Below are 16,660 nucleotides of genomic sequence, written 5' to 3' on the forward strand. Positions count from 1 at the left end.
TCCCCTCTGTCCTTTGATCACCCCTGTTCTCCTGCACTCCATCAGACGTAGAGATCATAAATGTCCAAGCCCTTACCATCCACTTTTAAACTAATTGAAATTGGTTTCAAGAATTTACAATGGGCTGAAATGGGCCTAGTATCAGGCCCTAGGTTTGTATTGGCCTCATTAGATAGTCCAAAGCTCGCGACTTGTGACTATCAGCTTCCTGCCAGCTTGCCAGATAGTCAGTATGGCCAGTAGCCATAAGAGTAGTTTTAGTCTTTTCAGGGCAAATGAGCATTACACTATGATAGGAGTGTATGAAATTACTGAATGTAGTGAATGAAAACTGAAAATATTAGGGAAGGGGGAGAGCCATAATGTTCTCTCAGCACTAGAGGGCGCTGTGATACAAGTTCCACAAAACAAAACCAAACGAACCAACTAAGGCAGGGGTGTCAGACTCAAATACACAGAGGGCCGAAATAAAAAAAATGGGTCAAAGTCGAGGGCCGGATCAGTGGGGCAATCGCTTGCGCTTGCGGGCCTAAATTGACGTATGCTACCAACGCGGGGACAGTGCATTGTGCGCCTTGCAGTATTTGTGGTGCGTTCGACATACCAGCGGCCACGGCAGACGAGCTCTGATAGATATATTAATAGGTGATAGATGGATACTTTATTAATCCTGAGGGAAAATTAGGCGAGCCAAATGAAATTTCACCGTTGCTCATTCAAATCAATGGAACTTTTTGCAACATTCTGAGGAGCTGGCGGGCCAGATTAAATGGCTTGTCGGGCCTGATCAGGCCCGCGGGCCTTGAGTTTGACACATGTGAACTAAGGGTCTGGCATCTATCTATGTCAGAACACTGTCTACTTACTCAATCTCCTGCAGTAGGGCAAAGGCTGAGAGCTTCGGCTGGAGGAGGAGGAGATGGTGGCCTTTTATTTCACTGTTGGCTAATCTGAGGGATATAACACGCTATTAGTTATTATGCCAAAACATGAACTGTCACCAAAAACCTGATTTTCATGGTGACCAAGACTACTTAATGATGGCTATTACAGTTTTTCCCAATAATTTTAACTCTTGTACCAATACCATGTACACATTCCCAAAACACTTAACAAATCGAGCATACCAGTAGACCATGTGAACCAAACTGTGGATACTTGCTCCTATGCAAATGCAGTCAATGACACCTTCTTCCAAAATTCACAAATGTTCACTTCCAGCAAAACGCTGTGTTTAGATACTCTGTTCAAATCCAGTTCAAAACCTAACTTACAGTAATTTAGATATCTGTAGATGGAAAGATGCTGTGTTTGTTCAGACAAATGAAGTTATAAGAAAAAGTATTCTTATTTTAGCAGAAAGTTTTTTTTAGATTATTTAGGTTTTTTGGATTGCAGACTGCTTACTATCTCTAATAGTAATAGAGTCTACAGAAGGCAAACATATTTAACTGTTCCTGAAGAGTTGTTTCACTATTACAGTCCTGCTCTATATGTTAGTCATAGGCTATCAGTGAAAGACAGTGTTTGAAGAATGCAATTACAGTAAATTTGCCACACTCAATTGTGACATCTATTGTGAGAGGCAAACCGACATATGAACACTGTCTTCAGAAACTTGGCTTGGATTGACGTATTTCCAAGATGCAATGCAGAGGAGAATGTTACTGTAAATGCGAAGTTCAAACATGTAAAAGTTTGACACCAAATGCAGAGGACAGAATGGATCAGCATTACTGTAGGGCTACAGCAGACTTCTAGTGGCACTACAATACTTTGGTTTGTTGCAATGTAGTAAGCCTATATAGTGCAGTAACACGTGCAATTTTAGCATATGGCTGTAATGAAACATATGGAGAGCAAAGCCAGCTGGTTATAATGGCAGCGGTGGGAATTGAACCCCCCTCCAAGAGACTGGAGCATAGAGAGCCAGCTACCCAAGGAACAGCCAGGGAAATGTTGGAAATGTTGGAGGTGAGAGCCAATCACGTTCGTGCCGTGCAGTGTCTTCGCCCGCTCTACCATCCTGACTGCATGAAAAGAAAACTATGAGAAGGAGCGCACAAGAACTGGCCTATCTTGGGCCTGCTGCGAAATTTGCTTGCCCTCTGCCACTCTACAGAATGCTCTCAAAGAGATGAGTCGGATGGCGCTGGAATGGCCTTTCCAAGCAGTCAAAAGTTATGCAAGTTTAAAATTGGAATGGAATTACACGGGAAACGGGGAATTGAGACTACTGTATAGAAAAGGCTCACTCAGTCATGCGTCTGCTTAGAAGGCAGCTTAGATAACCATTATAGCACCAACACTATACGGATATTGAGACAGCTCGTCCACACTACCACAAGCATCGAATTCTTCTGAACAGTAGTTGAGAAAGCTATATTGGGGGGCAAAGTCAGCTGTATTTTCATTGCTGGTCATAATGGCAGCGGTGGGATTTGAACCCACGCCTCCGAAGAGACTGGAGCCTTAATCCAGCGCCTTAGACCGCTCGGCCACGCTACCGTGATAGACACAAAGGCTCTGAGCAGAAGGTCAATCAACTGCATTGGGGAGAACCTACAGAGTAGTTGCGATGTGAGAACACGTCAGAATGCCAATTACCCATCTTGCCATTACTGCCGGACAGAGGCGCAGCGGACATGTTAGCGGCATTGGAAGCATAGGGACCCTTGGGACGTATTGTACATGTGTTAAAGTTACAGCAGCAATGGTTGTGGTGTGGTTGTTGGAGTGCATTTTGCACCAAAGGCTAACTGATATGCAGAGGTGTGTGTCTGTAAAGCCAACTGTATTAAGTGTTTGGGAAAATTGTTCATGGTATTGGTACAAGAAATAAAATGATTTGAAAAAATTGTAACATTACTAATAACATACAGTGTCATTTATAACGTATGCGACTGTAAAACCAGATACATACTGCTAAGTTGAGTAATCAGTGGGTAGAGACCGCACCTACCTGACAGACTTCAAGGAAGAGGCAGTGCCCACAGAGTTACCACGGTTACCACTGTGGAGAGAAAACGAGTCATAACTCTACTGAAGGGAGAGGCTCCACAGAGAGGGCACTCTTCAGCACGCTATGGGTGCACAGCTATTTCAGTGACACGAGGAGGCAAAGTAATAGGGTGGATAAAGTCTGACTCCACAGGCTGAGGAAGTCCCAAGGGTCCACTGAAAGAAGTCCACTGCCAAAGGGTTCATTAGATTCAAACAACATGGGGAAAGGGCCACTTTAGGGTTCATGAAAATACGAAATTAGCTTTTTTCCTCACATACCTGTGATTTGCGATATGGGCATTCCTTGTCAAAGACACTGTCAAGAGACTGTTGGTGACCCTGCAATAGAGAAAAGTGTTCTGTACATGCTTTCCATCATTCATTATATTCAAATCACTGTTCTTTGTCACAAATAAAACACTTAATTATATTTAAATCACTGCTTTTTGTCACAAATAAAACACTTAATTGTATTGAAATCACTGTTCTTAGACTCATATAAAACACTAAATTGTATTAAAATCACTGTTCTTAGACTAATATAAAACACTTCACCAAGAATACTGCAGATATCTGGAAAAAATCTGTGTCACTTTGAACAGGTGCTCACATGGGGATATTGTATATACCAGAAAATGGAGGGTGCTTTTTTTCGCTGACAAAATAATACCTTTCTGTGGTAACCACTGGGTAACCTCGACCCTGTTTGATGTGTTCACACCTCAATGTGGCATATGCCATATGTATCGTGTTTGTAGGCCTGCACGTTTACGTTTAAGTTCAAACGTCCTATTTCTTAGTTCCTGTAACTGAATGCTTGTTTTTGTGTGTCTATTTTTGTTGATAAAGCAGAAATAAACCTGTGGTCCCATAACAACAGTCACATCTGCCCTGCCCTCTGCTCCGGCCATGCCCCCTTCAGTATTCTCATTCTCACTCTCCCAGCTGCACTTCATTCACTTCTGCTAATGACGAATCACACACACCTGACACTCCCCTACATATACTCCTCACTACCCTTTGCGGTCTTGTCGTTAAATGGACGAAGATACGTCCCGAGCGCTTTAGTCTACTCGAGCAATGTCTCGTAACTTTCAGTTCCACGCCCTTGCGCTCTCTGTGTCACCTGGATTCCACTCCAGCGTTTCCCTAATATTCGTAAAGACGACCCCAGGTATTCAGTGACTGTCTTTCTAGTTCCGCGCCCCAGCGCACTGGTTTCCCTGATTAGAGTAATCCCGAGTTTGTTTTATCCCAGAGTTTGACTCTGAGAGTGTTATGGTTAAATTGTAAATCTAGTGTAGACAGTTATATTCACAGTTTACGCGTTTCCAGTGTTTGATGCTGTGTATTTTGGATTTAGTTTTTGGTATAATTTCTAGTCTTGTTGTTTACTTGTAAAAACACGTTTACTTCTGAGTATTCTCCCATCAGTCTGTTAGTTCTTCCTGTAAGTGTCTCCACCAATCTTCACCTAGATGTATTCGAAATTCGAAATATTCTGCTTGATCTGAAATATCCATCTGAGTCCTGACGTCTCCTGACAACAATTCAGACACTTCATTTTTGAATCTGACTTAAAGGTCAAGTCTGCAATTCTGGCGAAAGGTTGTTGATATTTGAGCTTAACAGCCAATCAAATTACACCCTTCCCTTCTGTGCGGCTGAAGCAATGTGTTGATTGTTTATGGTTTATTCTGAGCCACTGTGTTTGTTTCCCATTTACAGAGCTTTTTAATTGTCTGCGTACAAGACAAGTCGTTTTTATTGCACGCATAGCAACAGACAGCTAAAAGACCATAGAAGCAACAGACAGCTAAAAGACCATTTGCTAAATTTGACACAAAGTGTACTGGACTATAGCTAATAACATACTGTACCTTTTAAATCATTAAAAATAAGATATCAAAATAAAACAATAAAAGTATAAGAATAAGACATGACAGGTTTAGGTCTTACCCAATCTCCTGAATGTTGGCGTTCACATTTAGGCAGCCGGCTACAAGGACAACCACTGCCTCTTCTCTCATCCACTCCTCCTCAATCCTAGCAGAGAGGAACAGTGACCTCATTCACAACAGTGCCCACCTCCATGCTAATCTGCAATCTCATCCGCCTGGCCCTGCATCACAGAGTAATTGGTCTCCATGGGGAGAGTACCGAGAAATGACTTTAAGGTGAAGGTGTGTCAGAGTTATGCCACTGGAGTTTTGCGTGTCAATACACAAACAACCCCTTTATGGACCGTAACACATTTTTTTTGTGTATACATTTTTTGTGTGTGAAAATATGGGTATACCATTATCTGTTTTAGTTATACACAGAGGACAATATGTTAAATTCCTTGTGCTATGGGGGGCACTGTGGTGCAACCAGTAGCCCCGACCAGATTCGGGCTTGATGCCCATGGAGGACACAGGTTTGATTCCGGCCTGATGTCATTTCTGCTGTCCACTCCCCACCTCTTCTCCCTCACGTTTCCTGTCCCACTCTTCACTTCAACTATCTATTAAAGCCCAAAAATAAATCTTTAAAAAAAAAAAGTGCTATTGATTGGGGACTTCTCATAGTGGACAAACCTCTCACCATCACATGCAAGTACTCAGGCTATCCAGGGTAAGGGGTGGGACGGGCTGGGGCTGGGGCTGGGGCTGGGGCAAGGGTAGGAACTAGATACGAACCTAAGGGGCTGGGGCTAGGGCAAGGGTAGGAACTAGATACGAAGCTAAGGGTCTGGGGCTAGGGCAAGGGTAGGAACTAGATACGAAGCTAAGGGTCTGGGGCTAGGGCAAGGGAAGGAACTAGATACGAACCTAAGGGGCTGGGGTCGGGAGAGATTATGAACCCAGGTTAGGGTAACCTAAGGGGCTGGGGGTGGGAGAGATAATGAACCCAGGTTAGGGTAACAGAGGGGGCTGGGGGTGGGAGAGATAATGAACCCAGGTTAGGGTAACAGAGGGGGCTGGGGGTGGGAGAGATTATGAACCCAGGTTAGGGTAACAGAGGGGGCTGGGGTGGGAGAGATTATGAACCCAGGTTAGGGTAAGGGAATAAACTGAGATATGAACCCTGCTCACCGTAGGTACCCAAACATTTTACGACAACATGCTTCTTCGGGTAATACAGGTTAATTCACATGTCCCAAAGTAGACTATGAGCGCCTCCGCCATAACCACTGGCTTCCTTTTTCAGCAGCCTCAGACACCTTCTTCAAAGTTCACAGAAAGCTCTCTCGCTCCTCGGCCTCTCTCTCACCTGATGGTCCACTGGGGTTGATGCTGGCTCATGTGTTGGAAGAACTCCTCTATCTCCTCAGAACCCAATCCATTCCTCTTCATTCTGAAGGGCCACAAAAAGACATACAAAGATACTGATCCACTCACAGCAATGGCAAATACTGTCAGAGTATTGTGTATAACTCTAACTTGTTTCTGAATGATTCAAGTTATAGAGTACATACGAGTACATGTATGCTTAATTGAACTACATTATATAAGGATGGTGATAAGTGTGTGTGTGTGTGTGTGTGTGTGTGTGTGCGCGTGATATTTAAACTTCAGACAAAAAAGTCTCTGTCAGAAGTCAGACTAAAATGCTTAGATGAGCCCAATTCTGTATATGTGGTTAAAAGCATGTGCGTGTGCGTGTGCGTGTGCGTGTGCGTGTGCGTGTGCGTCTTCAGATAATGCCTGTGTCAGTTATCACACTTACTCCAGGCTGTGCAGTGAGGACAGTTGGGCCAGGTCGTTCAGTATGCTCAGGCTTCCACTGTGCAGGGTATTACAGAGCAGTCTGCAGGCCAGAGAAACCACACATTTAGGCACTAAAACACTATGACAACACTATTACCAAAAGTGCTTTGTGCTAAGCTAATGCTTTGTGCTAAGCTAGTGCGTTGTGCTCAGCTTGTAATTTGTGCTAAGCTAGTGCTTTGCCAATACTATTATTTAGTATTAGTAGTTCTTCTCACTGTGGGTTTGATACTGGGGGTTTGGATGGGTCTCTGTTTTTTTGTAAGTGCACACAGCCACTGGTCATTGTTAAAAATGTCACTAAATGTAATTAAAGTATAACCAAATTGCCTAATTATGACTTTCACAATTGTACAGAAAGAATATAAACTACAAGATAATAACATGGTTAAGTGCGTTCTATCTGGATGTAATAAAACTCACTCTAGTTTGACCAGTTTGTGGCATCTGCAGAGGATGTCCATAAGTTTCTGCAGATGCTCAGCTCTGAAGTTGCATTCTCTCAGGCTACAGGAAATGATCAGAGGGAGGATGAGGAGGGCGAGGGAAGAAAGGGGGGAGGGGTGTTAAAACAGAGAGAGAGAGAGGAGAGTGATGTGATGCACATGGAATATAATACTGTGCTGAAATGAAGAAAAGTGGAGTACATTTACTTCCTCTATGAACGAAAGCTGCTTTGTGACCACACACACACACACACACACACACACACACACACACACACAGAGAACACAAATACACACTCCCTCACACGAACACACACACACACACAACCACAAACACATTCACTCACACACACACACACACACACACTGTAGCGAAGGGAGAGCGAGTATTCACCCCACTTGAACTTGGTCTACACAGGGTGTCAGACAACAACCGCAACGGCAAAGAGCCAGGCTCACACACACACGCACAAACACAAACACACACTCCTTTCATGCATCTGAGAGTGGAACATGAAGTCTTGAGGTCGTGGGTGTCGGTGTGAGGTCGTGGGTTTCCTGTGCGCTACCCCACCTTAGGCTCTTCTCCTGCACGCTCTCCTGCATGAAGCGGATGAGACACTTCTCCTCAGCCCCCAGACTAACACCAAGACAAAGACCAGAAAGGACACATCTTACAGACATGAAGAGGAACAGCATGTAACTAGTAAGGGCATCATATTTTTGCTTTGTTTTGAATGTATGAGAACAGAGGTTATTATGAGGAATAACATGTTTTTTTTCAGTTTGTAATATATTTTGAATGTATGAGAACAGAGATTATTATGAGCAATAACATGTTTGTTTGCAGTTTGTAATATATTTTGTAATATAGAGATAAAAGAAAATCACATCACACAGGTGAGGTTTAAAAAAAACGAGTAAATGAGGTTGTGGAATGAGGCCGCACCTGACTGCCACTGCCACCACCCTCTCACAGGTGTTGATGGAGTTGACCAGGTGCAGAGCGCCAGCTGCAGTGAGCCTGTTGTCATTCAAACTATCCAGCAACACAAAGAGAGAGATCTCAAACACAGCAGTTTCCACACACACATAACACATACCCTCTCTCTCACACACACACACACACACACTCACACATAACACATACCCTCTCTCTCACACACACACACAAACACACACACACACACACACTCACACAAACACACATACACACTCACTCACACTAACACACACACACAAGCACACTCACTCACATACACACACACACACTGTAGCGAAGGGAGTAAGTAGTCACCCCACTTGAACCGGGTCTACAGGGTGTCAGAGCAGCAGTGAGCCTGTTGTCATTCAAACTATCCAGCAACACAAAGAGAGGGATCTCAAACACAGCAGTTTCCAAAACAACAAAATGAAAAAATCAAACTCACGTACATCACTCGTGTGTGTGTGTGTGTGTGCGCACTGGAAGTGTTGCAGTGTTGTGAGTACAGCCCCCTATGTGTATCTTACCCACAATCACATTCACATACACACACACACACAGAACACATACCTACACACACACACACACACACACACACACACACAACCACACGCACACACACACACACACTCACAAACACACAATCACACACACACATACTCATTCACTCACACACACAGAACACATCACTACACACACATACACACACAGAGAACAAATGCCCACGCACGCACACACACACACACACACTCACAAACACACAATCACAAACACACATACTCATTCACTCACACACACAGAACACATCACTACACACACACACACACACACACAGAACAAATGCCCACGCACGCACACACACACACACACACACACACACACAATCACATACTCATTCAGTCACACACACAGAACACATCACTACACACACACACACACAATCACATACTCATTCACTCACACACACAGAACACATCACTACACACACACACACACACACACACACACACACACTCACACACACACAGAACAAATGCCCACGCACACACACACACAAACACATACCTACACAATACTCAGAAAAACACACACACACACACACACAGCCACACACACACACTCACACTCACACACACACACACACACACACACACACACACACACACACACACACACACACTCAAACACACACACTCAAACACACACACTCACACTCACACAAACACACACACCCACACCCACACCCATACCCAACCTACGTGGGCCTAATGGCCTGTTGTGCTCTCCCTGCACTGTGATGAGACACGGTATGCTTTCTGGCAACTGAGAATTAAGTTTGTGTGTTTGTGTCTTCCTGTCAGTAGACTTGAAAAATAACACTGCCGACAAGTTCAGGGGGGGCGTCCCACGGAGCGTACACGCTAAATAAATCAATGTCGACCTTCTCTTTGCTGTGAGTGACTTACTTCACGGAGTTTCCAATCTGCAGCTTTGGGAGCCGGCCCATTAAGACCTGCATACCGTCATCTCTCAGGAGGTTACTGGACAAACTAGAGGAGTGAAGAGTGTTTACAAATAAACATTCAGAACGAAACCTGGGTCAGACCTCAGGCCATATTCCATGACGACATTTAATAACGACGGGAGATTGTATATTGAATTGATAAAGGACTTCATACATAGTGCACTTAGTTACAAGTGGCCAAAGTAAGGGTCAAGGTCAAGGTCATACAGTCAAGGCCGTGAAGCTGAAGTGCTGAAGAAATCTTGTTTTCATGTTCACTGAAGTCACATTAGAAAGATAGATATGTACAAGCCACTTTACATAGCTAGATATGCACATCTGAATAACAGAAGCGGACACATACTCAAGGTCAGAGAGACGAGTACAGTGCTCCAGGATTCCAGAAAGTTCTTCTACATCCTTGCGAGTCAGCTTACACTGACTAAGCCTGGAGAAACAAGCCAAGAACAATGACATCACAGCTGCACCAACCGTCTTACTGGTTGGTACATTGTATTGCACACACACACAACCACAATTTCAGAGAGATTACTTCCTGATGGGTACATATTATTGCACACACACACACACACACACACACACACACACACACACACACACAACCACACACACACACACACACACACACACACACACACACACACACACACACACACAACCACACACACACACACCACACACACACACAGCCACATCCAAAACGTACTAATTACTTCCTGGTGAGCCTCCGCAGAAAGACAGAAATAACCCTCACCTGCAGGTGGTGTACTCTGCTTTCACCTCCTCAAACTTGATGAAGGCTTCTCCCCTGGGCCTGAGAAACACCCATCTTTATTACTCTCTTTCAAATGCCTACAGTATGTATGCCCAAAGGCATGTAGCAGATAAAATCACACACTTGTGCAATAACGCACTAGTAGAAGGTTATCTTGCAAACAGTTGTGTGTAAAGGTCCGGGCACCCCAGGGCAAATTACATGTTGATTTGTTAAAGTGAAAAGGAGTAAATATATAATTTGCATTTAAATAGACATTTAAAATGAGTCTTTCCTAAAAGGTCAGTGCATTGGTTACTATGGATGAAAGGTTACTGTTGTTCATGATCATCAAAAAAAAAATGGGAAATAGTATTGAGTACGAGCTATTTAAACAGGATTAACACATCAGGTCTATCAGTGCAGCTTCAGCTGAGCGAAAGGGAGAGTTAAAAAACAAAACAACTGAAGATAATCTATGCAGTGAACACATCTGCTCAAGCCTCAGGGTTATTACAGTCATAAAGGAGCATGTGTTATAAACGATCAGGATCAGGAAGTAAGGGGGCACTGTGGCGCAACCAGCAGCCCCGACCACATTCGGGCTTGATGCCCATGGAGGACACAGGATCGATTCCGGCCTGATGTCATTTCTCCTGTCCACTCCCCACCTCTTCGCCCTCTCATTTCCTGACCCACTCTTCACTACAACTATCGATTAAAGCCCAAAAATAAATCTTAAAAAAAAAAATGATCAGGAAGTAGGGAAATGCACCTGAGCTCCACTGCTTTGACCCGCGGGCAGTCAGTCAGGGAACGGACCAACATCAGGGCCCCGCCTGTGGACATCTCGACATGACTAATCCTGGAGGAAACGGGACAAAAATCAAGATATTACAACAAAGAAACACGACAAACACCTTCAAGCACACACACAGATGTACCATATAACCATGACCAACACCACACCTGATGAATTTGTCTACGTCAAGCATACACACACAGATAAAAAAGAAAAATGATTTTAAATCATATGGAACTTCAGTGACTTTATTCTCTCTGCAATCATTTTGACACAGGTGGTAGGAGATAAAGCCAGTGTGGGGAGACTCTATTAATTACACGTAAAAAGTTAACTAGATATTATGGTAAATGGTAAATGGACTGCATCTATATAGCGCTTTTCTACTCATGGAGCTCTCAAAGTGCTTTACAGATGAATGTAATTTACCCATTCACACACAGATGGCAGAGGCTAATATCCAAAACTAAACATCGGGAGCGGTTGGGGGTTCAATGTGATGCTTAAGGGAACTTCAACACTTGGTGAGGAGGAGTCGGGATCTAACTAGCAACCTTCCGATTGCGGAACGACTCCTCTACCTCATGAACCTGTATCGCACTATTTATCAACCACACAGTGTTCCGTGTCAATGGCAGTAGCTCAATCGAGGCCACAGCCAGATCTGCTCACCTCAGCAGCTGAAGACACAGCATGCTAGGAAGGTTCTCCACCAGCTTATAGATGGTGCTGTCGTCAAACGTCCCAAAAGAGAGGCTGGAAAAACGCACAGTTTTATGACACATACAGCCAATATCTGACATTTTCTGAATCAGTCATAATAATGTCTAATGAAGCCAAATATATATATATATATATATAGAGAGAGAGAGAGAGAGAGAGAGAGAGAGAGAGAGAGAGAGAGAAAGAGAGTGAGAGAGAGAGTGAGTTAGATTTGGGAACTGAACTGAACTGAATGGGCTGTATAGTCAGTTTTTTGGTTAATTTATGTCAATGAATAATGTTTATATTAATGTATACTGTATCCTTATATGCAAATGTATAATGCATTCCTTATGTACAAATGTATAATGCCTCCTTATGTACAAATGTATAATGCCTCCTTATGTGCAAATGTATAATGCACATTATGTGAAACAGGAAACAAGCTCACTCTAAATCCAGAACGCCAGGAAACTGCCCCAGTTTAAGGCAAAGTGTGTCCATTTTGGCCGGCTCGATGTGGCTGTACGTCAGACTGCAGGAGATAAAATGGTCAAGATTCAAATGTTTTATCGAAAGCATAAGGATCCAGAGACACCTGTAGTTTAAAGAGGATCAGATGCCTGTGTGTAAAGGTAGCCAATGGTAGCCGAAAAACTCCCTCCTAGGGTGACTCCCGGGTGACCCCCGCCTGACCCTCAACAGGGGAACAAAGGGGCAAAATGTACCTACATATATTGACGTACAATTACTTAAAAAATACTGACCCCAAACCATAACCTAAACCATAGAGTTGTAGCTTCACTGTGTGTTTGCAAGTTTCCGCGTGTGTGTGCTTTTAGTGTGTGTATGTATGTATGTGGAGAGAAAGAGAGAGTGTGTCGCTCTAAAGCCCCTTTCTACTTTGAATTGACATCTATGTTGATGCAACAGAACTTGCAGAACGCCAGATATTCATCATCGCTACTTTTAGAAACAGAAAAGTGAACTCCACTGAGTGTTAAACAAACGTATTATTTTAGAACTCTTTTTTACGCCATTAGCTGAGCCTTAGATAGGCCTTTTGATAACACTGCAAGCCAGCTTGCACAACTATACTTAAGTTAAGGAAGTGAGTGAGCTTGAAGACGCAGTAAACGCTCTTGCACACAGTAAATGCGGCAGATGTCAAAAGCTGGACAAACAGGCAAGGGTCACTCTTGCGTGCAGTATAAATACGGCTGTACGGCAGGATATGAAGGGCTGAGCTCCTTTAATAGACAAACCTGAATGTCTTCTTTAACTGATCCCTGATCTGTTCAGTGCTGCCGTCGGCCAGGCTCTTCTGCATCTGGGATCGGGTCTGTCTAGGCGACGTGGTCAGGTAGCTGTAACGACAACAGTAGCTTTGAACCAGTCTGTAACTGTAAAATGACATTAGACTGACATTAGACTAGATGTGTTATCATGAGAGGCGGAGAGTATTTGACCTTTTACTCAGAAGAAACTTCAAGACGAGTTTTTCCTCTCCGCAGTGGCTGTTGGAATGAAAAAACAACTATGGTCAATGCTCAACCGACCAGCTACAGCAATGGCAAAGGTCAGAGAAAACAGACACAAATATGTGCATTTGGGTAACATTTAGCTGACAAGAGTACCTGGCATCCACTTGGATCAGACGCTCACAGGTGGAGAGCAGGTTAGCGATGAGCACCATACCGTCCACGTCCACGCCATTCTTACTGAGACTGGGACAGACAGAAACATAAGCCTATGTAAGTGTGCATCCTCACAAAGCTGTCGCACTAGACTGACCGTACGGAAGTATGATAGCCAGAGGCATGGCTAAGGATAAGACAACATCTCAGCTCAGTTTTGGCAAGCAGTGGAGTCTAGAAACTGGGTATCTAGAAGTGTTTGGCTCACGAAAACCTCTGGCTGGCCAGTTACCAAGCCGTGGGGACTACTGATCCAATGTCAATATATTGTCTGCCCTGATCCAATGTCAACATACTGAACTGTTTTTTACAATGATTCTTTATTTGATTAATTATTTACCATTTACCTCATTGATACTAAGACTGTGGACTGTCAGACAACCTGCATCTTTACTTAATGCCCTCCCCCTCCCTCCACCACTCCCAGCTCTGGCCTTCATCTGTGCAAGCACCATCATGGCTTCTTACATCACTTCCTGAATGGTCTCCAGGGCTGGCAGGAGCGCAAGCAGTTTCTTCACTCCTTGATTTCCCAGCGCGTTCCTGGACAGGCTGTGTGGAGGAACAGAGGGGGGGACCCATCACTGTTCTGGCCTTTTTCTGAAACCTCAGAAATACTATAGGACAGCCTAAAGGAAACTCTCCAACTTATTTCCACATTTAACATTTAGTCATTTAGCAGACGCTTTTGTCCAAAGCGATGTACAAGGGGAGAGAACGGTTAAGCTACGAGCAAAAGAAACCTGGTGTAACAATAAATACTACTTTACATAAGAAATAGAAAAACAAAATAGAAAAGAAAAGAAAAACAAGTGCAGGAATGTCACTGCTGTAAGTGCAAGTTAAGCACTAGTCGAAGTGCCAGTTAGTAAGGGAGGTGCTCTCTGAAGAGTTGGGTCTTCAAAAGTTTTTACGATTTCCGTTAAGTTTGTAATTAGTTTGAGTGTTCCCTGTGTCTGTAAGGAATGTAAAGGCCCATTTTGATATTTATATTTGTATGAATGCATTATTAATTAAATCACAATGGATGAAACAACTGTGTTGTTACTGCTTACTCAAGCTTAGTCAAGCTGGGGCAGCTCTTCAGGGCCTCACACAAGGCCTTCAGACGGGTCACGCTGAGGTTATCATTCGTCCAGCTGTAAGCAGAGGGGGGAAGTCAGCAGTGTTAATATTACATAATATTAATACCACCAAATTGTTTCTTAATGCAATCATAATTAAGTACTGTGAGTGTCATGTGCGTGTTATTTTGTTTGTACATACACAAGAGTCTTTGAAGTCTCACTGTCTTGATTATGATTTTTGAAGCTGTTCGAACTAGACAGAAAACAAAACAAACATTATCCAAGATAAATCATATTAAAGGCAAATTATACTACTCCTTGGGTTCCCCTAACTAAAATAAACCAATCTAACCACCTTGATAACCACGATAAAACATTGCATATTTAATCAACCCTAAATCTTCTTATCTAAATATGGCAGACTTGTTTCCTTATTCCTGTAACAGGCTATTGTCTGGCTGCTCGTCCACCAACCTTTGCCTGCTCATAAAATGGAGGTTGAATTCCTGTCCTTCATTTGTCTTTTCATTTGCTCCCCTGTTTAAAAACAAAATGAATTACCCTTAAAGAAATTAAATCATAGAACAATCTCTGATTAAAGGCACAGTATAGTAGCTCAACTCACTTAACAAGCACCAGATGAAGAGTGTCACAGGTCAGCACTTTCTCAACCAGTCTGACCAGTTGGCTGCGGGTATAAGTATTCCTCCCCAGTCTGTAAACATAAGGCAACTGAGAATAAAAACCTTATACTAAATAAGCTTGCTAATACCGGTATGATTCATGTTTGAAAAATAATTGTTGAGATATATTTCATGTAAACATCTGCCGTGTATGAATGTATTGTAGAAGTACAGAATTAGTGTAAAGTACATGGGTTAGTTGTATCTTTTCATGAACCCACTGTCATTTGCTCTGGATACTAGTTGAAGCCTGTGTCGGCTGAATTTGGGTTGGTGATTTGGAGAAACAAAAATACAGGATACCATAAGTCCGAAAGGTGATAAGAATGCTGAACATCAACAGCAGTAATAAAGTGCTTTGGACAAACTATTTAAGGTACAGTCCTCAGATCCAATCTCATACACTTTTTGTCGATTTCAGCGAATTACTCCTCACAGTCCTCTGGCCTTCTTTTAAGTCCGTTTTTTTTTTGCAACTGGGAAACAAACATAATGGCTCGAGCCATAAACAATCCCAGCTCAGGAGCACAGAGGGGAGGTGTGTAATATGATTGGCTGTTGACCACAAATATTTACAACCTTTCGCAAAACCGAAAACGAATCTCGGACTGTATCTTTATTAGTACACCCAGCAGTTTAATATGAGGCACTGAAATAGAAGTAATACTAAAGAAAAAGACGGAAATACTCACAAAACTGTTGCCAGGTTAGAGAGCTTGGGGAAACTGTCCACTAGCTTCTCAAGACCCCGGTCTGTTATGTAGTTGTTGCTGAGGCTAGAAAAACAACAATCAATACATTATTTTATTTATTACTGTAATGCGAGTCACAAAATCTGACTCCCATTTTATCATTCTTTGTGCAGCTTTAGTCTGAGATCCATCCATCAAGGCCTTCGCCACGTCCGCAGTAGGGGCAATGCATAGAAAATGTAATTGTGATTGTCAGACACATCATGGTGATTTGCCAATCAAATTCTTCTATTTCTACAAGTAGGGTATAAACCTCAGCGGCTGTCTGGTTTGTTTGATAGCCTATAACGTGACAATAGGCCCTAAATACCAGCAACCTTTAGAAGGGTAAGTAGGGTTTTTCACTTCACTGGGCCAGACCTGTTCTTCCATACCGCTTTTTACTCTTGAAATAAGCGATTTATAGGATATCTCTCGTCTGCTGTAGTGCCATTGCCTTGATAATAACCTTGTAGTTGTAGGCTACCTACAGAGCCCCTAAAGCCCCAATAG

The 16,660-nt window shown here is 43.1% G+C and overlaps 1 protein-coding gene across 1 annotated transcript in view; it reads right to left on the reverse strand.

Annotated features, from left to right (window-relative positions):
* Window positions 1–16,660, reverse strand: part of nlrc5 (NLR family, CARD domain containing 5) — a gene marked incomplete at both ends in the record, with an annotated part of 31,892 nt that overhangs the window by 7,891 nt on the left and 7,341 nt on the right. The window contains 24 exons of the mRNA XM_080842609.1: window positions 867–950; window positions 2,963–3,013; window positions 3,283–3,342; window positions 4,963–5,049; window positions 6,259–6,342; window positions 6,715–6,795; window positions 7,179–7,262; window positions 7,776–7,841; window positions 8,151–8,240; window positions 9,653–9,736; window positions 10,055–10,138; window positions 10,466–10,525; window positions 11,241–11,330; window positions 11,940–12,023; window positions 12,421–12,504; window positions 13,235–13,336; window positions 13,439–13,486; window positions 13,607–13,696; window positions 14,135–14,218; window positions 14,722–14,805; window positions 14,933–14,986; window positions 15,208–15,270; window positions 15,359–15,448; window positions 16,109–16,192. Coding sequence (XP_080698735.1) covers window positions 867–950; window positions 2,963–3,013; window positions 3,283–3,342; window positions 4,963–5,049; window positions 6,259–6,342; window positions 6,715–6,795; window positions 7,179–7,262; window positions 7,776–7,841; window positions 8,151–8,240; window positions 9,653–9,736; window positions 10,055–10,138; window positions 10,466–10,525; window positions 11,241–11,330; window positions 11,940–12,023; window positions 12,421–12,504; window positions 13,235–13,336; window positions 13,439–13,486; window positions 13,607–13,696; window positions 14,135–14,218; window positions 14,722–14,805; window positions 14,933–14,986; window positions 15,208–15,270; window positions 15,359–15,448; window positions 16,109–16,192 — 1,872 coding nt within the window. The remainder of the gene's footprint in view (window positions 1–866; window positions 951–2,962; window positions 3,014–3,282; window positions 3,343–4,962; window positions 5,050–6,258; window positions 6,343–6,714; window positions 6,796–7,178; window positions 7,263–7,775; window positions 7,842–8,150; window positions 8,241–9,652; window positions 9,737–10,054; window positions 10,139–10,465; window positions 10,526–11,240; window positions 11,331–11,939; window positions 12,024–12,420; window positions 12,505–13,234; window positions 13,337–13,438; window positions 13,487–13,606; window positions 13,697–14,134; window positions 14,219–14,721; window positions 14,806–14,932; window positions 14,987–15,207; window positions 15,271–15,358; window positions 15,449–16,108; window positions 16,193–16,660) is intronic.

The sequence above is a fragment of the Sprattus sprattus genome (genome assembly GCF_963457725.1).
Source record: "Sprattus sprattus genome assembly, chromosome: 7".
Classification (NCBI taxonomy): Eukaryota; Metazoa; Chordata; class Actinopteri; order Clupeiformes; family Clupeidae; genus Sprattus; species Sprattus sprattus.